The sequence below is a fragment of the Pristiophorus japonicus genome, unplaced genomic scaffold (genome assembly GCF_044704955.1).
Source record: "Pristiophorus japonicus isolate sPriJap1 unplaced genomic scaffold, sPriJap1.hap1 HAP1_SCAFFOLD_246, whole genome shotgun sequence".
Taxonomy (NCBI): domain Eukaryota; kingdom Metazoa; phylum Chordata; class Chondrichthyes; family Pristiophoridae; genus Pristiophorus; species Pristiophorus japonicus.
This window is the reverse complement of record NW_027252188.1, coordinates 60,179-81,455: the sequence shown is the minus strand read 5'-3', so window position 1 is coordinate 81,455 and position 21,277 is coordinate 60,179. Positions and strand designations below refer to the sequence as shown.

General features: G+C 59.0%; 2 protein-coding genes across 4 annotated transcripts in view; one reads left to right on the top strand and one right to left on the bottom strand.

The window, feature by feature from the left end:
- syne3 (spectrin repeat containing, nuclear envelope family member 3) overlaps positions 1 to 18,443 on the top strand; it is a 125,249-nt gene extending 106,806 nt beyond the window's left edge. For 2 of the 3 annotated variants that reach the window (XM_070871359.1, XM_070871357.1), the window contains exons 17-18: positions 9,993 to 10,028; positions 13,611 to 18,443. In XM_070871359.1, coding sequence (XP_070727460.1) covers positions 9,993 to 10,028; positions 13,611 to 13,808 — 234 coding nt within the window. In that variant the 3' untranslated portion in view covers positions 13,809 to 18,443. The remainder of the gene's footprint in view (positions 1 to 9,992; positions 10,029 to 13,610) is intronic. The other variant, XM_070871358.1, reaches the window with a different exon arrangement.
- On the bottom strand, positions 15,654 to 20,990 carry LOC139245911 (leucine zipper protein 4-like). The gene is made up of 2 exons (XM_070871356.1): positions 20,617 to 20,990; positions 15,654 to 15,678 (listed from the first exon to the last, which is right to left on the bottom strand). The coding sequence occupies exons 1-2, from the start codon at positions 20,988 to 20,990 to the stop codon at positions 15,654 to 15,656; spliced, it is 399 nt and encodes a 132-aa protein (XP_070727457.1).
- Positions 20,991 to 21,277: the final 287 nt, after the last annotated feature.

Here is a 21,277-nt window from a genome sequence, read left to right as displayed (position 1 = left end):
AACCTCCTCCAGCCCCTACACCCCTCCATATCTCTGTAACCTCCCCTCCCTATCTCTGTAACCTCCTCCAGCCCCGTCACCCCTGTCTATCTCTGTAACCCCCTCCAGCCCCTACACCCCTCCCTATCTCAGTAACCCCCTCCAGCCCCGACACCCCTCCCTATCTCTGTAACCTCCTCCAGCCCCGACACCCCTCCCTATCTCTGTAACCTCCTCCAGCCCCGACACCCCTCCCTATCTCTGTAACCTCCTCCAGCCCCGACACCCCTGTCTATCTCTGTAACCCCCTCCAGCCCTACACCCCTCCCTATCTCTGTAACCTCCTCCAGCCCCGACACCCCTGTCTATCTCTGTAACCCCCTCCAGCCCCTACACCCCTCCCTATCTCTGTAACCTCCTCCAGCCCCTACACCCCTGTCTATCTCTGTAACCTCCTCCAGCCCCTACACCCCTCCCTATCTCTGTAACCTCCTCCAGCCCCTACACCCCTCCCTATCTCTGTAAACCCCTCCAGCCCTACACCCCTCCCTATCTCTGTAACCTCCTCCAGCCCTACACCCCTCCCTATCTCTGTAACCTCCTCCAGCCCCTACACCCCTCCCTATCTCTGTAACCTCCTCCAGCCCGACACCCCTCCCTATCTCTGTAACCTCCTCCAGCCCTACACCCCTCCCTATCTCTGTAACCCCCTCCAGCCCCTACACTCCTCCCTATCTCTGTAACCTCCTCCAGCCCTACACCCCTCCCTATCTCTGTAACCTCCTCCAGCCCCTACTATCCCTCCCTATCTCTGTAACCTCCTCCAGCCCCTACACCCTCCCTATCTCTGTAACCTCCTCCAGCCCCTACACCCCTCCCTATCTCTGTAACCTCCTCCAGCCCCTACACCCCTCCCTATCTCTGTAACCTCCTCCAGCCCCGACACCCCTGTCTATCTCTGTAACCCCCTCCAGCCCCTACACCCCTCCCTATCTCTGTAACCTCCTCCAGCCCCGACACCCCTCCCTATCTCTGTAACCCCCTGCACCCCTCCCTATCTCTGTAACTCCCTCCAGCCCTACACCCCTCCCTATCTCTGTAAACTCCTCCAGCCCCTACACCCCTCCCTATCTCTGTAACCCCCTCCAGCCCTACACTCCTCCCTATCTCTGTAACCTCCTCCAGCCCCTACACCCCTCCCTATCTCTGTAACCCCCTCCAGCCCCGACACCCCTCCCTAGCTCTGTAACCCCCTCCAGTCCCGACATCCCTCCCTATCTCTATAACCTCCTCCAGCCCCTACACCCCTCCCTATCTCTGTAACCCCCTCCAGCCCCTACACCCCTCCCTATCTCTGTAACCTCCTCCAGCCCCTACACCCCTCCCTATCTCTGTAACCCCCTCCAGCCCCTACACCCCTCCCGATCTCTGTAACCTGCTCCAGCCCCGACACCCTCCCTATCTCTGTAACCCCCTACACCCCTCCCTATCTCTGTAACCTCCTCCAGACCCTACAACACTCCCTTTCTCTGTAACCCCCTCCAGCCCCTACACCCCTCCCTATCTCTGTAACCTCCTCCAGCCCTACACCCCTCCCTATCTCTATAACCTCCTCCAGCCCCTACACCCCTCCCTATCTCTGTAACCTCCTCCAGCCCCTACTATCCCTCCCTATCTCTGTAACCTCCTCCAGCCCCTACACCCCTCCCTATCTCTGTAACCTCCTCCGGCCCCTACACCCCTCCCTATCTCTGTAACCTCCTCCAGCCCCTACACCCCTCCCTATCTCTGTAACCTCTTCCAGCCCCTACACCCCTCCCTATCTCTGTAACCTCCTCCAGCCCCTACACCCCTCCCTATCTCTGTAACCTCCTCCGGCCCCTACACCCCTCCCTATCTCTGTAACCTCCTCCGGCCCCTACACCCCTCCCTATCTCTGTAACCTCTTCCAGCCCCTACACCCCTCCCTATCTCTGTAACCCCCTCCAGCCCTACACTCCTCCCTATCTCTGTAACCTCCTCCAGCCCCTACACCCCTCCCTATCTCTGTCACCCACTCCAGCCCCGACACCCCTCCCTAGCTCTGTAACCCCCTCCAGTCCCGACATCCCTCCCTATCTCTATAACCTCCTCCAGCCCCTACACCCCTCCCTATCTCTGTAACCCCCTCCAGCCCCTACACCCCTCCCTATCTCTGTAACCTCCTAGAGCCCCTACACCCCTCCCTATCTCTGTAACCTCCTCCAGCCCCTACACCCCTCCCTATCTCTGTAACCCCCTCCAGCCCCTACACCCCTCCCTATCTCTGTAACCTGCTCCAGCCCCGACACCCTCCCTATCTCTGTAACCCCCTACACCCCTCCCTATCTCTGTAACCTCCTCCAGCCCCTACTATCCCTCCCTATCTCTGTAACCTCCCCTCCCTATCTCTGTAACCTCCTCCAGCCCCGTCACCCCTGTCTATCTCTGTAACCCCCTCCAGCCCCTACACCCCTCCCTATCTCAGTAACCCCCTCCAGCCCCGACACCCCTCCCGATCTCTGTAACCTCCTCCAGCCCCGACACCCCTCCCTATCTCTGTAACCTCCTCCAGCCCCGACACCCCTGTCTATCTCTGTAAACCCCTCCAGCCCCTACACCCCTCCCTATCTCTGTAACCTCCTCCAGCCCCTACACCCCTGTCTATCTCTGTAACCCCCTCCAGCCCTACACCCCTCCCTATCTCTGTAACCCCCTCCAGCCCTACACCCCTCCCTATCTCTGTAACCTCCTCCAGCCCGGACACCCCTCCCTATCTCTGTAACCTCCTCCAGCCCCGACACCCCTCCCTATCTCTGTAACCTCCTCCAGCCCCGACACCCCTCCCTATCTCTGTAACCCCCTCCAGCCCTACACCCCTCCCTATCTCTGTAACCCCCTCCAGCCCTACACCCCTCCCTATCTCTGTAACCCCCTCCAGCCCCTACACCCCTCCCTATCTCAGTAACCCCCTCCAGCCCCGACACCCCTCCCTATCTCTGTAACCTCCACCAGCCCCGACACCCCTCCCTATCTCTGTAACCCCCTACACCCCTCCCTATCTCTGTAACTCCCTCCAGCCCTACACCCCTCCCTATCTCTGTAAACTCCTCCAGCCCCTACACCCCTCCCTATCTCTGTAACCCCCTCCAGCCCTACACTCCTCCCTATCTCTGTAACCTCCTCCAGCCCCTACACCCCTCCCTATCTCTGTAACCCCCTCCAGCCCCGACACCCCTCCCTAGCTCTGTAACCCCCTCCAGTCCCGACATCCCTCCCTATCTCTATAACCTCCTCCAGCCCCTACACCCCTCCCTATCTCTGTAACCCCCTCCAGCCCCTACACCCCTCCCTATCTCTGTAACCTCCTAGAGCCCCTACACCCCTCCCTATCTCTGTAACCTCCTCCAGCCCCTACACCCCTCCCTATCTCTGTAACCCCCTCCAGCCCCTACACCCCTCCCTATCTCTGTAACCTGCTCCAGCCCCGACACCCTCCCTATCTCTGTAACCCCCTACACCCCTCCCTATCTCTGTAACCTCCTCCAGCCCCTACACCCCTCCCTATATCTGTAACCCCCTCCAGCCCCTACACCCCTCCCTATCTCTGTAACCTCCTCCAGCCCTACACCCCTCCCTATCTCTGTAACCTCCTCCAGCCCCTACTATCCCTCCCTATCTCTGTAACCTCCTCCAGCCCCTACACCCCTCCCTATCTCTGTAACCTCCTCCGGCCCCTACACCCCTCCCTATCTCTGTAACCTCTTCCAGCCCCTACACCCCTCCCTATCTCTGTAACCTCCTCCAGCCCCTACTATCCCTCCCTATCTCTGTAACCTCCTCCAGCCCCTACACCCCTCCCTATCTCTGTAACCTCCCCTCCCTATCTCTGTAACCTCCTCCAGCCCCGTCACCCCTGTCTATCTCTGTAACCCCATCCAGCCCCTACACCCCTGTCTATCTCTGTAACCCCCTCCAGCCCTACACCCCTCCCTATCTCTGTAACCTCCTCCAGCCCCGACACCCCTGTCTATCTCTGTAACTCCCTCCAGCCCCTACACCCCTCCCTATCTCTGTAACCTCCTCCAGCCCCTACACCCCTGTCTATCTCTGTAACCCCCTCCAGCCCTACACCCCTCCCTATCTCTGTAACCCCCTCCAGCCCTACACCCCTCCCTATCTCTGTAATCCCCTCCAGCCCCAACACCCCTGTCTATCTCTGTAACCCCCTCCTGTCCCGACAACCCTCCCTATCTCTGTAACCTCCTCCAGCCCCTACACCCCTCCCTATCTCTGTAACCCCCTCCAGCCCTACACCCCTCCCTATCTCTGTAACCTCCTCCAGCTCTACACCCCTCCCTATCTCTGTAACCTCCTCCAGCCCCTACACCCCTCCCTATCTCTGTAACCCCCTCCAGCCCCTACACCCCTCCCTATCTCTGTAACCTCCTCCAGCCCCTACACCCCTCCCTATCTCTGTAACCTCCTCCAGCCCCTACACCCCTCCCTATCTCTGTAACCCCCTCCAGCCCCTACACCCCTCCCTATCTCTGTAACCTGCTCCAGCCCCGACACCCTCCCTATCTCTGTAACCCCCTACACCCCTCCCTATCTCTGTAACCTCCTCCAGCCCCTACACCCCTCCCTATCTCTGTAATCCCCTCCAGCCCCTACACCCCTCCCTATCTCTGTAACCTGCTCCAGCCCCGACACCCTCCCTATCTCTGTAACCCCCTACACCCCTCCCTATCTCTGTAACCTCCTAGAGCCCCTACACCCCTCCCTATCTCTGTAACCTCCTCCAGCCCCTACACCCCTCCCTATCTCTGTAACCCCCTCCAGCCCCTACACCCCTCCCTATCTCTGTAACCTGCTCCAGCCCCGACACTCTCCCTATCTCTGTAACCCCCTACACCCCTCCCTATCTCTGTAACCTCCTCCAGCCCCTACACCCCTCCCTATCTCTGTAACCCCCTCCAGCCCCTACACCCCTCCCTATCTCTGTAACCTCCTCCAGCCCTACACCCCTCCCTATCTCTGTAACCTCCTCCAGCCCCTACACCCCTCCCTATCTCTGTAACCTCCTCCAGCCCCTACACCCCTCCCTATCTCTGTAACCTCCCCTCCCTATCTCTGTAACCTCCTCCAGCCCCGTCACCCCTGTCTATCTCTGTAACCCCCTCCAGCCCCTACACCCCTCCCTATCTCAGTAACCCCCTCCAGCCCCGACACCCCTCCCTATCTCTGTAACCTCCTCCAGCCCCGACACCCCTCCCTATCTCTGTAACCTCCTCCAGCCCCGACACCCCTCCCTATCTCTGTAACCTCCTCCAGCCCCGACACCCCTGTCTATCTCTGTAACCCCCTCCAGCCCCTACACCCCTCCCTATCTCTGTAACCTCCTCCAGCCCCTACACCCCTGTCTATCTCTGTAACCCCCTCCAGCCCTACACCCCTCCCTATCTCTGTAACCCCCTCCAGCCCTACACCCCTCCCTATCTCTGTAACCTCCTCCAGCCCGGACACCCCTCCCTATCTCTGTAACCTCCTCCAGCCCCGACACCCCTCCCTATCTCTGTAACCTCCTCCAGCCCCGACACCCCTCCCTATCTCTGTAACCCCCTCCAGCCCTACACCCCTCCCTATCTCTGTAACCCCCTCCAGCCCTACACCCCTCCCTATCTCTGTAACCCCCTCCAGCCCCAACACCCCTGTCTATCTCTGTAACCCCCTCCAGTCCCGACAACCCTCCCTATCTCTGTAACCTCCTCCAGCCCCTACACCCCTCCCTATCTCTGTAACCTCCTCCAGCCCCTACACCCCTCCCTATCTCTGTAACCCCTTCCAGCCCTACACCCCTCCCTATCTCTGTAACCTCCTCCAGCTCTACACCTCTCCCTATCTCTGTAACCTCCTCCAGCCCCTACACCCCTCCCTATCTCTGTAACCCTCTCCAGCCCCTACACCCCTCCCTATCTCTGTAACCTCCTCCAGCCCCTACACCCCTCCCTATCTCTGTAACCTCCTCCAGCCCCTACACCCCTCCCTATCTCTGTAACCCCCTCCAGCCCCTACACCCCTCCCTATCTCTGTAACCTGCTCCAGCCCCGACACCCTCCCTATCTCTGTAACCCCCTACACCCCTCCCTATCTCTGTAACCTCCTCCAGCCCCTACACCCCTCCCTATCTCTGTAACCCCCTCCAACCCCTACACCCATCCCTATCTCTGCAACCTCCTCCAGCTCTACACCCCTCCCTATCTCTGTAACCTCCTCCAGCCCCTACACCCCTCCCTATCTCTGTAACCTCCTCCAGCCCCTACTATCCCTCCCTATCTCTGTAACCTCCTCCAGCCCCTACACCCCTCCCTATCTCTGTAACCTCCTCCGGCCCCTACACCCCTCCCTATCTCTGTAACCTCTTCCAGCCCCTACACCCCTCCCTATCTCTGTAACCTCCTCCAGCCCCTACTATCCCTCCCTATCTCTGTAACCTCCTCCAGCCCCTACACCCCTCCCTATCTCTGTAACCTCCCCTCCCTATCTCTGTAACCTCCTCCAGCCCCGACACCCCTCCCTATCTCTGTAACCTCCTCCAGCCCCGACACCCCTGTCTATCTCTGTAACCCCCACCAGCCCCTACACCCCTGTCTATCTCTGTAACCTCCTCCAGCCCCGACACCGCTGTCTATCTCTGTAACCCCCTCCAGCCCCTACACCCCTCCCTATCTCTGTAACCTCCTCCAGCCCCTACACCCCTCCCTATCTCTGTAACCCCCTCCAGCCCTACACCCCTCCCTATCTCTGTAACCTCCTCCAGCCCTACACCCCTCCCTATCTCTGTAACCCCCTCCAGTCCCGACACCCCTCCCTATCTCTGTAACCCCCTCCAGCCCTACACCCCTCCCTATCTCTGTAACCTCCAGCCCTGCACCCCTCCCTATCTCTGTAACCTCCTCCAGTCCCGACACCCCTCCCTATCTCTGTAACCCTCTCCAGCCCCTACACCCCTCCCTATCTCTAACCCCCTCCAGCCCCTACACCCCTCCCTATCTCTGTAACCCCCTCCAGCCCCTACACCCCTCCCTATCTCTGTAACCCCCTCCAGCCCCTACACCCGTCCCTATCTCTGTAACCCCCTCCAGCCCTACACCCCTGTCTATCTCTGTAACCCCCTACACCCCTCCCTATCTCTGTAACCTCCTCCAGCCCTACACCCCTCCCTATCTCTAACCCCCTCCAGCCCCTCACCCCTCCCTATCTCTGTAACCACCTCCAGCCCCTACACCCCTCCCTATCTCTGTAACCTCCTCCAGCCCCTACACCCCTCCCTAGCTTTGTAACCCCCTCCAGTCCCGACACCCCTCCCTATCTCTGTAACCTCCTCCAGCCCCTCACCCCTCCCTATCTCTGTAACCTCCTCCAGCCCCTACACCCCTCCCTAGCTTTGTAACCCCCTCCAGTCCCGACACCCCTCCCTATCTCTGTAACCTCCTCCAGCCCCTCACCCCTCCCTATCTCTGTAACCTCCTCCAGCCCCTACACCCCTCCCTAGCTTTGTAACCCCCTCCAGTCCCGACACCCCTCCCTATCTCTGTAACCTCCTCCAGCCCTGCACCCCTCCCTATCTCTGTAACCCCCTCCAGTCCCGACACCCCTCCCTATCTCTGTAACCCTCTCCAGCCCCTACACCCCTCCCTATCTCTGACCCCCTCCAGCCCCTACAGCCCTCCCTATCTCTGTAACCCCCTCCAGCCCCTACACCCCTCCCTATCTCTGTAACCCCCTCCAGCCCCTACACCCGTCCCTATCTCTGTAACCCCCTCCAGCCCTACACCCCTGTCTATCTCTGTAACCCCCTACACCCCTCCCTATCTCTGTAACCTCCTCCAGCCCTACACCCCTCCCTATCTCTAACCCCCTCCAGCCCTACACCCCTCCCTATCTATGTAACCTCCTCCAGCCCCTACACCCCTGTCTATCCCTGTAACCTCCTCCAGCCCCTACACCCCTCCCTATCTCAGTAACCCCCTCCAGCCCCTACACCCCTCCCTATTTCTGTAACCTCCTCCAGCCCTACACCCCTCCCTATCTCTGTAACCTCCACCAGCCCCTACACCCTTCCCTATCTCTGTAACCCCCTCCAGCCCTACACCCCTCCCTATCCCTGTAACCTCCTCCAGCCCCTACACCCCTCCCTATCTCTGTAACCTCCTCCAGCCCCTACACAACTCCCTATCTCTGTAACCTCCTCCAGCCCCTACACCCCGCCCTATCTCTGTAACCTCCTCCAGCCCCTGCACCCCTCCCTATCTCTGTCACCCCCTCCAGCCCCTCACCCCTCCCTATCTCTGTAACCCCCTCCAGCCCCTACACCCCTCCCTAAACCTGCCTGCCTCTCAGCTTCCTCGCCTCCATAAAATGTTTGACTTTGACCGAGCCTTTGGTCTCCACTCTCACTGTGTCTGTGCTGTATCATTCTACAATACTGCGGGTCATTCTCGGCTTGACTTGTCGTGCTGCCATGTGTCTGACTAGCCTCGGGTGTCCTTTGGAAGCTGATGCAGGTTGTAGTCACGACTCAAATTGATAGGAGTCATAACTAGATTGATTCATTGTGTCAGCTAGTGTGCGCAGTTAATGCCCCTTCGCTGGCGGGGGGGGGGGGCGGACGTCTGGCTCTGGGCCGGGAGCGGGTGTCTGGGCCGGGGGCGGGGGGAGACGTCTGGCTCGGGGGGGGGGGGGGGTGGTGGTCCGGGCCAGAGGGGGGGACGTCTGGCTCTGGGCCAGGAGGGGGGGGGTCTGGCTCTGGGCCAGGAGGGGGGGGGTCTGGCTCTGGGCCGGGAGGGGGGGGGCGGTGGTCTGGGCCGGGAGGGTGGGGGGATGGTCTGGGCCGGGGGGGGACGTCTGGCTCTGGGCCGGGGGTGGGGGGACGTCTGGCTCTGGGCCGGGAGGTGGGGTCTGGGCCTGGAGGGGGGGGGGACGTCTGGCTCTGGGCCGGGGGTGGGGGGACGTCTGGCTCTGGGCCGGGAGGTGGGGTCTGGGCCTGGAGGGGGGGGGGACGTCTGGCTCTGGGCCGGGAGGTGGGGTCTGGGCCTGGAGGGGGGGGGGACGTCTGGCTCTGGGCCGGGGGTGGGGGGACGTCTGGCTCTGGGCCGGGGGTGGGGGGACGTCTGGCTCTGGGCCGGGGGTGGGGGGACGTCTGGCTCTGGGCCGGGAGGTGGGGTCTGGGCCTGGAGGGGGGGGGGACGTCTGGCTCTGGGCCGGGGGTGGGGGGACGTCTGTCTCTGGGCCGGGAGGTGGGGGGACGTCTGGCTCTGGGCCGGGGGTGGGGGGACGTCTGGCTCTGGGCCGGGGGTGGGGGGACGTCTGGCTCTGGGCCGGGGGTGGGGGGACGTCTGGCTCTGGGCCGGGAGGTGGGGTCTGGGCCTGGAGGGGGGGGGGACGTCTGGCTCTGGGCCGGGGGTGGGGGGACGTCTGGCTCTGGGCCGGGAGGTGGGGTCTGGGCCTGGAGGGGGGGGGGACACGTCTGGGTCTGGGCCGGGGGGGGGGGGGGGTGGTCTGGGCCGGGAGTGGGGGGGGTGGTCTGGGCCAGAGGGGGGGACGTCTGGCTCTGGGCCGGGGGTGGGGGGACGTCTGGCTCTGGGCCGGGAGGGGGGGGGGGGGGTGGTCTGGGCCGGGAGTGGGGGGGGGTGGTCTGGGCCGGGAGGGGGGGATGGTCTGGGCCGGGGGGGGACATCTGGCTCTGGGCCGGGGGTGGGGGGACGTCTGGCTCTGGGCCGGGAGGGGGGGTCTGGGCCGGTGGGGGGGGGGGGGACGTCTGGCTCTGGGCCGGGAGGGGGGGTCTGGGCCGGTGGGGGGGGGGGGGGGGGTCTGGGCCGGGGGGGGGAACGTCTGGCTCTGGGCCGGGAGGGGGATGCCAGGTCTCTCTCTGATGTTTGGGCTGTGCTCGATGTTTTCTCAGTGTTCTACTTTTCATGTTTTTTTTTCTGCAGATTCAAGGCCAGGATGAGGTCGATGAGTTCAGGAAGGTAATTACATCCCTGAAATCCTTGCTTTCCTTTGCATTTGGTTCCTTTCCTACCAGTTTTGTCAAGTTACTGTGTGCATCTCTCCCCGCTCCCCCCAGCACCAGTCCAATCCTGGAACATAATTTGTGATGAAAGCAGAATGTGATGCACTCCGTGTATCAGTGACCCTAGCATGAGGCACTGCGTGTATCAGTGACCCGAGCATGAGGCACTGCGTGTATCAGTGACCCGAGCATGAGGCACTGCGTGTATCAGTGACCCGAGCATGAGGCACTGCGTGTATCAGTGACCCGAGCATGAGGCACTGCGTGTATCAGTGACCCGAGCATGAGGCACTGCGTGTATCAGTGACCCGAGCATGAGGCACTGCGTGTATCATTGACCCGAGCATGAGGCACTGCGTGTATCAGTGACCCGAGCATGAGGCACTGCGTGTATCAGTGACCCGAGCATGAGGCACTCAGTGTATCAGTGACCCGAGCATGAGGCACTGCGTGTATCAGTGACCCGAGCATGAGGCACTGCGTGTATCAGTGACCCGAGCATGAGGCACTGCGTGTATCAGTGACCCGAGCATGAGGCACTCAGTGTATCAGTGACCCGAGCATGAGGCACTGCGTGTATCAGTGACCCGAGCATGAGGCACTGCGTGTATCAGTGACCCGAGCATGAGGCACTGCGTGTATCAGTGACCCGAGCATGAGGCACTGCTGCACTCAGCTGATTGCAGCTTCAGAGGAATAATGGCGGAAGCGAAGTTTCGATATTCCCCATCTCTCGCCAGGCGCTGCTCACACTGCGACTGTCCACACACAATGCAGTGATGTTATAATCTCCCCTCTCAGTTTCTCTTCTACTTTGGTCTTTGCCTTTAAGATGGTATGAATTTTAGCATTACAAGATTAAAATCTACAGCACTACTTCAGGTCAAGGTTAATTTGCAAATATTATTCGATATAGTGATGGACGTTTTTGGAAACAGTGACGAGTGTAATTGGCTGATTGGAGGCAGCGATTGGCTGATTGGAGGCAGCGATTGGCTGATTGGAGGCAGCGATTGGCTGATTGGAGGCAGCGATTGGCTGATTGGAGGCAGCGATTGGCTGATTGGAGGCAGCGATTGGCTGATTGGAGGCAGCGATTGGCTGATTGGAGGCAGCGATTGGCTGATTGGAGGCAGCGATTGGCTGATTGGAGGCAGCGATTGGCTGATTGGAGGCAGCGATTGGCTGATTGGAGGCAGCGATTGGCTGATTGGATGTGAGCGTGTGTGACTGGGGGCCACGCGCACGACTCGGGGCTGAGAGATTGGGGGCAGTATTAACAAGAACAATACTTTACAGTGGTCAAAAATCATACCAAGGTGTGTCACAGAAACAGGAGGCAGATGTTTTACGTCCACCTGAGAGGGTAGATGAGGTTCTCGGTTTAATGTTTCATCTGAAGAAGAGCATCACCGACAGTGCGGCACTCCCTCAGTACTGCCCCTCCGACAGTGCAGTGCTCCCTCAGTACTGCCCCTCCGACAGTGCGGCGCTCCCTCAGTACTGCCCCTCCGACAGTGCGGCACTCCCTCAGTACTGCCCCTCCGACAGTGCGGCACTCCCTCAGTACTGCCCCTCCGACAGTGCGGCACTCCCTCAGTACTGCCCCTCCGACAGTGCAGTGCTCCCTCAGTACTGCCCCTCCGACAGTGCTGTGCTCCGACAGTGCAGCGCTCCCTCAGCACTGCAATATCTGCAAGTGTCTGGAGTGGGGCTTGTGACTCGGAGACAGCAATGCTGTAACTGAGCAAAGGGTGAGAGAGGCAGACAGAAATGGCGACTGAGCCAAAGGTGATATTGGATATGAGCATGAGCTTGGTCAGAGGTGTTTTTTAAGGAGGAACGGGCGACTGGGAGGGTGAGAGGCAGAAGAGTTCAGAGAGAGGAAGTGGTACTGTGTGCAGCCCAGGCAGCTGATGGAACTGCAGACAATTGTTGGATAAAGGGATGCACAAGAGGCCAGTGTGTGAGGAATGGACGGTTGTGGTGAGCTGGAGGGGGCAGCTTATCGACTGCAGCAGTGACGGGTGAGCGGGACGGATACAGGCAGTGACGGGTGAGCGGGACTGATACAGGCAGTGACGGGTGAGTGGGACGGTGCCAGGCAGTGACGGGTGAGCAGGACTGATACAGGCAGTGACGGGTGAGCGGGACGGATACAGGCAGTGACGAGTGAGCGGGACTGATACAGGCAGTGACGGGTGAGCGGGACGGATACAGGCAGTGACGGGTGAGCGGGACGGATACAGGCAGTGACGGGTGAGCGGGACCGATACAGGCAGTGACGGGTGAGCGGGAATGATACAGCCAGTGACGGGTGAGCGGGACTGATACAGGCAGTGACGGGTGAGCGGGACCGATACAGGCAGTGACGGGTGAGCGGGAATGATACAGCCAGTGACGGGTGAGCGGGACGGATACAGGCAGTGACGGGTGAGCGGGACGGATACAGGCAGTGACGGGTGAGCGGGACCGATACAGGCAGTGACGGGTGAGCGGGACGGATACAGGCAGTGACGGGTGAGCGGGAATGATACAGCCAGTGACGGGTGAGCGGGAATGATACAGGCAGTGACGGGTGAGCAGGACTGATACAGGCAGTGACGGGTGAGCGGGACCGATACAGGCAGTGACGGGTGAGCGGGACGGATACAGGCAGTGACGGGTGAGCGGGAATGATACAGCCAGTGACGGGTGAGCGGGAATGATACAGGCAGTGACGGGTGAGCGGGACTGATACAGGCAGTGACGGGTGAGCAGGACCGATACAGGCAGTGACGGGTGAGCGGGACGGATACAGGCAGTGACGGGTGAGCAGGACCGATACAGGCAGTGACGGGTGAGCGGGACGGATACAGGCAGTGACGGGTGAGCGGGACCGATACAGGCAGTGACGGGTGAGCGGGACGGATACAGGCAGTGACGGGTGAGCGGGACCGATACAGGCAGTGACGGGTGAGCGGGACCGATACAGGCAGTGACGGGTGAGCGGGACCGATACAGGCAGTGACGGGTGAGCGGGACCGATACAGGCAGTGACGGGTGAGCGGGACTGATACAGGCAGTGACGGGTGAGCGGGACGGATACAGGCAGTGACGGGTGAGCGGGAATGATACAGGCAGTGACGGGTGAGCGGGAATGATACAGGCAGTGACGGGTGAGCGGGACCGATACAGGCAGTGACGGGTGAGCGGGACCGATACAGGCAGTGACGGGTGAGCGGGACCGATACAGGCAGTGACGGGTGAGCGGGACCGATACAGGCAGTGACGGGTGAGCGGGAATGATACAGGCAGTGACGGGTGAGCGGGACGGTGCCAGGCTGATACAGGCGGCAGTTTTAGTTGAGCTGAAGTTGAATGAATGGAGGGTGAGATGTCTGTGTGGTCCAAATCGGATTTTGTCCAATGTTTTCTGTGTTTAGCTGAAAACCTTTTTTAAAAAAGTGTTATTAAATGTTACATTTTGAAGCCTAAACTGCAGGTTCTGATGAGTGTGAAGTGTTTGTGTGCTTGACGTGTGGAATGTGTTTTCCAGCAGACGTCCCGAGGGCTGTGGCACTACCTGTCGCGAGCGTGCTGTGCAGCGCTCCCTCTCCAGCTCCTGCTGCTGCTCTTGCTGTTCCTCGCCTTCCTACTGCCACTCATCGAGGAACAGGACAGCTGCAGCGTGGTCAACAACTTTGCACGCTCGTTTTACCTGACACTCAGATATCAGGGTCCCCCTCCAACATAGCGGGCCAGCTGGCCTCAGTGCGTCAGTCATTTCAACACAGGTGCTGTATCAGAGAAGTCCTTTCCTTGTTGTCTTGGCTGCAATGGGGACAGTATTCACAGGCTGATATTTTACTGCCTGACAGACTCCGGCAGAAGTTGCTTTATCCTTTAGAAAGTGTTGGCACATTGGTTGCAGCAGCGCGATGTTAACAGGAATATGTGCGAGGCCAAGGCTGCAGAATGGACTTTGGCTAGCATTTCCCTCAGTATAATGTCGGATCACTTTAAAAACAAATTCTTTTATTTAGAATCTAAAAATGTAGAAAGAATCGTTAACCATTTTCCTTCAGTTTCTGGCTGAAGTTTGAGAGTCCCGCTCTCATCTTGCTTTGGGCACCGATGGAATCCAATTTTTGATTGGTCGAATTGTGAGGGGTGTAACTTGTGACTGGGCGAGTAATGGAGCTGCTTCATAGTTAGAGCCGTAAGCTCATCTCTGACCCACAGTTAGAGCTGTAAGCTCATCTCTGACCCACAGTTAGAGCCGTAAGCTCATCTCTGACCCACAGTTAGAGCCGTAAGCTCATCTCTGACCCACAGTTAGAGCTGTAAGCTCATCTCTGACCCACAGTTAGAGCTGTAAGCTCATCTCTGACCCACAGTTAGAGCCGTAAGCTCATCTCTCTGACCCACAGTTAGATCCGTAAGCCCATCTCTCTGACCCACAGTTAGAGCTGTAAGCCCATCTCTCTGACCCACAGTTAGAGCTGTAAGCCCATCTCTCTGACCCACAGTTAGATCCGTAAGCCCATCTCTCTGACCCACAGTTAGAGCTGTAAGCCCATCTCTCTGACCCACAGTTAGATCCGTAAGCCCATCTCTCTGACCCACAGTTAGAGCTGTAAGCCCATCTCTCTGACCCACAGTTAGAGCTGTAAGCCCATCTCTCTGACCCACAGTTAGAGCTGTAAGCCCATCTCTCTGACCCACAGTTAGAGCTGTAAGCCCATCTCTCTGACCCACAGTTAGAGCTGTAAGCCCATCTCTCTGACCCACAGTTAGAGCCGTAAGCCCATCTCTCTGACCCACAGTTAGAGCTGTAAGCCCATCTCTCTGACCCACAGTTAGAGCTGTAAGCCCATCTCTCTGACCCACAGTTAGAGCTGTAAGCCCATCTCTCTGACCCACAGTTAGAGCTGTAAGCTCATCTCTGACCCACAGTTAGAGCCGTAAGCCCATCTCTCTGACCCACAGTTAGAGATGTAAGCTCATCTCTGACCCACAGTTAGAGCCGTAAGCCCATCTCTCTGACCCACAGTTAGAGATGTAAGCTCATCTCTGACCGACAGAAGTTACTTAGAATGAATCATTCCAATCTGTGCATGAAGGAGATTCCTAACCTGCAGATCAGTCGTGTTTTGTAAATATAATTGATGTTATAGTGCAGGAATTCCAGGATAAGTCTCATCCTAAATTGAGCCGTTGACATTTAACCATCTTATTGTCATTTCCAGAGACTTCAGTAATAGTATTATTTCAGATGCAAGTTCAGTCATGTCCTCGAAACTAGAAGACCATTTGGCCCATTGTGCCGCTGCGTGTGAAACCGATCCAATTAGTCCCACTTTCCCCATAGCCCTGCAATATTTTCCCTTTAAGTATTTATCCCATTCCCTTTTTGAAAGAGACAGTTGAGCGTGCTTCAGACAGAGCGTTCCAGACCCCAACACCTCGCGGTGTAAAACACAATGTTCACACCAGCCGTGGTTCTTTCTCCAATTGCGTTAAATTTGCATCCTCTGGTTACCAACCCCCCTGCTGCTGAAAACAGGTTCTCCTTATTTACTCTTCTCAAAACCTTTCATCATTCATCATTCACCACCTCTGCTCTAAGGAGGGCATCCGAAACGGAAACATTTGAAACGAAATGGACCATGTACAGTAGACACCTCAAGTTGCTGGAGATATATCACCAACGATGTCTCCGCAAGACCCTGCAAATCCCCTGGGAGGACAGACGCACCAACATTAGTGTCCTCGACCACGCCAACATCTCCAGCATCGAAGCACTGACCACAGTCGATCAGCTCCGCTGGGCAGGCCACATAGTTCGCATGCCTGACTCGAGACTCCCAAAGCAAGCGCTCTACTCCAAGCTCCTTCATGGCAAATGAACCCCAGGTGGGCAGAGGAAACGTTACAAGGATACCCCCAAAGCCTCCCTGATAAACTGCAACATCCCCACCGACACCTGGGAGTCCCTGGCCAAAGATCAGTCCGCCCTAAGTGGAGGAAGTGCATCCGGGAGGGCGCTGAGCACCTCGAGTCTCATTGCCGAGAGCATGCAGAAACCAAGCACAGGCAGCGGAAGGAGCGTGCGGCAAACCAGTCCCACCCTCCCTTTCCCTCAACCACTGTCTGTCCCACCTGTGACAGAGTCTGTGGTTCTCGTATCGGACTGTTCAGTCACCTAAGGACTCAGTTTAAGAATCTTCCTCGATTCCGGGCGACTGCCTATGATGATGATCTAAGGAGAACAACCATAACTTCTCCAGACTCTCCACGTAACTGAAGTCCCTCATACCTGGTATCATTCTCGTAAATCTGCTCTGAACCCTCTCGAAGGCCTTGACACCCTCCTGAAGTATGCCCAGAATTGGACACAATACTCCAGCTGGGGCCTAACCAGTGTTTTATAAAGCACAACTTGGAATCATCGACATTTACAGCACGGAAGGAGGCCATTCGGCCCATCGTGTCCACACCGGCCGACCAAGAGCTACCCAGCCTCATCCCACTTTCCAGCTCTGGGTCCGTAGCCCTGTAGGTTACAGCACTTCAGGTGCACATCAGGTACTGTTTAAATGTGGTGAGGGTTTCTGCCTCTACCACCCTTTCAGGCCGTGAGTTCCAGACCCCCACCACGCTCTGGGTGAAGAAATTTCCCCTCAAATCCCCTCGAAACCTTCTACCAATTACTTTAAATTTATGCCCCTGGTTGTTGACCCCTCTGCTAAGGGAAATAGGCCCTTTCTATCCACTCTATCCAGGCCCCTCATAATTTTATACACTCAATGAGGTCTTCCCTCAGCCTCCTCTGTTCCAAGGAAAACAACCCCAGCCTATCCAATCTTTCCTCATCGCTAAAATTCTCCAGTCCAGGCAACATCCTCGTAAATCTCCTCTGCACCCTCTCTAGTGCAATCACGTCCTTCCTGTAATGTACCAGAACTGCACGCAGTACTCCAGCTGTGGCCTAACTAGTGTTTTATACAGTTCAAGCATAACCTCCTTGCTCTTGTATTCTATCGCTCGGTTGATAAAGGCAAGTATTCTGGATGCCTTCTTAACTATCTGGCCTGCCACCTTCAGGGATCTGTGGACCTGCACTCCAAAGTCCCTTTGTTCCTCTAACTTCTCAGTGTCCTACCATTTATTGTGTATTCCCCTTGCTTTTGTACTCTATAAAGAATATAAATAGATCTTGTATACTTTTGTAGCAGCCTTATCAACTTGCCCTGCTTATTGACTATTTCAACACTCTCCTGGCTGGCCTCCCACATTCTACAATACATAAACTTGAGCTCATGCAAAACTCTGCTCTCAGTATCATGACTCGCACCAAGTCCCGTTCACCCATCGGCCCTGTGCTCACTGCCCCCGTGTCCTAACTCACACCCAGTCCCGCTCACCCATCACCCCCTGTGCTCACTGACCCGTGTCCTAACTCTCACCCAGTCCCACTCACCCATCACCCCTTGTGCTCACTGACCCCGTGTCCTAACTCACACCCAGTCCCGCTCACCCATCACCCCCTGTGCTCACTGCCCCCGTGTCCTAACTCGCACCAAGTCCCGTTCACCCATCACCCCCTGTGCTCACTGACCCCGTGTCCTAACTCACACCCAGTCCCACTCACCCATCACACCTTGTGCTCACTGACCCCGTGTCCTAACTCACACCCAGTCCCACTCACCCATCACCCCCTGTGCTCACTGACCCGTGTCCTAACTCACACCCAGTCCCGCTCACCCATCACCCCCTGTGCTCCCTGACCCCGTGTCCTAACTCACACCCAGTCCCGTTCACCCATCACCCCCTGTGCTCACTGACCCATGTCCTAACTCGCACCAAGTCCCGTTCACCCATCACCCCCTGTGCTCACTGACCCGTGTCCTAACTCGCACTAAATCCCGTTCACCCATCACCCCCTGTGCTCACTGACCCGTGTCCTAACTCACACCCAGTCCCACTCACCCATCACCCCCTGTGCTCCCTGACCCGTGTCCTAACTCACACCCAGTCCCACTCACCCATCACCTCCTGTGCTCACTGCCCCGTGTCCTAACTCGCATCAAGTCCCACTCACCCATCACCCCCTGTGCTCACTGACCCGTGTCCTAACTCGCACTAAATCCCGTTCACCCATTGGCCCTGTGCTCACTGCCCCGTGTCCTAACTCGCACCAAGTCCCACTCACCCATCACCCCCTGTGCTCACTGCCCCGTGTCCTAACTCGCATCGAGTCCCACTCACCCATCGGCCCCTGTGCTCACTGACCCCGTGTCCTAACTCACACCCAGTCCCACTCACCCATCACCCCCTGTGCTCACTGACCCGTGTCCTAACTCACACCCAGTCCCACTCACCCATCACCCCCTGTGCTCACTGACCCCGTGTCCTAACTCACACCCAGTCCCACTCACCCATCACCCCCTGTGCTCACTGCCCCGTGTCCTAACTCACACCCAGTCCCACTCACCCATCACCCCCTGTGCTCACTGACCCGTGTCCTAACTCACACCCAGTCCCACTCACCCATCACCCCCTGTGCTCACTGACCCGTGTCCTAACTCACACCCAGTCCCACTCACCCATCACCCCCTGTGCTCACTGACCCCGTGTCCTAACTCACACCCAGTCCCATTCACCCATCACCCCCTGTGCTCACTGCCCCGTGTCCTAACTCGCACCCAGTCCCACTCACCCATCACCCCCTGTGCTCACTGCCCCGTGTCCTAACTCGCACCAAGTCCCGCTCACCCATTGGCCCTGTGCTCACTGACCCCGTGTCCTAACTCACACCCAGTCCCACTCACCCATCATCCCCTGTGCTCCCTGCCCCGTGTCCTAACTCACACCCAGTCCCACTCACCCATCATCCCCTGTGCTCCCTGCCCCGTGTCCTAACTCACACCCAGTCCCACTCACCCATCACCCCCTGTGCTCACTGCCCCGTGTCCTAACTCACACCCAGTCCCACTCACCCATCACCCCCTGTGCTCACTGCCCCGTGTCCTAACTCACACCCAGTCCCACTCACCCATCATCCCCTGTGCTCCCTGCCCCGTGTCCTAACTCACACCCAGTCCCACTCACCCATCACCCGCTGTGCTCCCTGCCCCGTGTCCTAACTCACACCCAGTCCCACTCACCCATTGGCCCTGTGCTCACTGACCTACATTGGTTCCCGGTCAGTCAATAACCCGATTTTAAAATTCTCATCCTTTTTTTCAAATCCCTTCATGGCCTCACTCGACCCTGCCTCTAATCTCCTCCAATTCTGGCCGCTTGCCTTGTGCATCCCCCGATTTTAATCTTTCCCCCTCGGTGGCCGTGCCTTCAGCTGCCTGTGCCCCAAGCTCTGGAGCTCCCTCCCGAAGCCTCTCCACCTCTCTCACATCCGTTAAAACACTCCTTAAAACCCACCTCTTTCAAGCTTTCGTTCACCTGTCCTAATATCTCCTTATGTGGCTTGAGGTTGAATTTTGTTTGATAGTGCTCCTGTGAAGCACCTTGGGACGTTCGACTACATAAAAAGCTGCTGTACAAATACAGGTTGTTGCCACCTTCAAAGGTATTTGTACCCACGGCCCAGCTCCCTGCCCCTGTACCCACGGCCCAGCTCCCTGCCCCTGTACCCACGGCCCAGCTCCCTGCCCCTGTACCCACGGCCCAGCTCCCTGCCCCTGTACCCACGGCCTAGCTCCCTGCCCCTGTACCCACGGTCCAGCTCCCTGCCCCTGTACCCACGGCCCAGCTCCCTGCCCCTGTACCCACAGCCCAGCTCCCTGCCCCTGTACCCACGGCCCAGCTCCCTGCCCCTGTACCCACGGCCTAGCTCCCTGCCCCTGTACCCACGGTCCAGCTCCCTGTACCCACGGCCCAGCTCCCTGCCCCTGTACCCGCGGCCCAGCTCCCTGCCCCTGTACCCACGGCCCAGCTCCCTGCCCCTGTACCCGCGGCCCAGCTCCCTGCCCCTGTACCCACGGCCCAGCTCCCTGTCCCTGTACCCACGGCCCCGCTCCCTGCCCCTGTACCCACGGCCCAGCTCCCTGCCCCTGTACCCACGGCCTAGCTCCCTGCCCCTGTACCCACGGTCCAGCTCCCTGTACCCACGGCCCAGCTCCCTGCCCCTGTACCCGCGGCCCAGTTCCCTGCCCCTGTACCCACGGCCCAGCTCCCTGTCCCTGTACCCACGGCCCCGCTCCCTGCCCCTGTACCCACAGCCCAGCTCCCTGCCCCTGTACCCACGGCCCAGCTCCCTGCCCCTGTACCCACGGCCCAGCTCCCTGCCCCTGTACCCACAGCCCAGGTCCCTGCCCCTGTACCCACGGCCCAGCTCCCTGCCCCTGTACCCACGGCCCAGCTCCCTGCCCCTGTACCCACGGCCCAGCTCCCTGCCCCTGTACCCACAGCCCAGCTCCCTGCCCCTGTACCCACGGCCCAGCTCCCTGCCCCTGTACCCACGGCCCCGCTCCCTGCCCCTGTACCCACGGCCCAGCTCCCTGCCCCTGTACCCACGGTCCAGCTCCCTGCCCCTGTACCCACGGCCCAGGTCCCTGTGCCCGCGGCCCCGCTCCCTGTGCCCGCGGCCCCGCTCCCTGTGCCCGCGGCCCCGCTCCCTGTGCCCGCGGCCCCGCTCCCTGTGCCCGCGGCCCCGCTCCCTGTGCCCGCGGCCCCGCTCCCTGTGCCCGCGGCCCCGCTCCCTGTGCCCGCGGCCCCGCTCCCTGTGCCCGCGGCCCCGCTCCCCGTGCCCGCGGCCCCGCTCCCCGTGCCCGCGGCCCCGCTCCCCGTGCCCGCGGCCCAGCTCCCCGTGCCCGCGGCCCAGCTCCCCGTGCCCGCGGCCCAGCTCCCCGTGCCCACGGCCTCCGCCCCCCGTACCCACGGCCCGGCTCTCCGCTCTTACTATCCTTCTCATTGGTTACTATATTTTCCAAGCTTTGTTATCTGCAAACTTTGAAATGATGCCCTGTTTCCCCAAGTCTAGGTTATTAATATACTGGTCCCAACCAACCACTAGGGAACACCACTGTTTAACTCCCTCTAGTCTGAATAGCAACCGTTCACCACAACGCCCGTCTTTCTCGCCAATGTTGTACCTTGTCCCTTTAATCATCATCTGATTCTGGCACCGATCGTGGTGGAAAAGCAGATTTGATGCTGGACCCGTTTGTAATCTTTTAACTGGCTTTAGACTGATCTTAG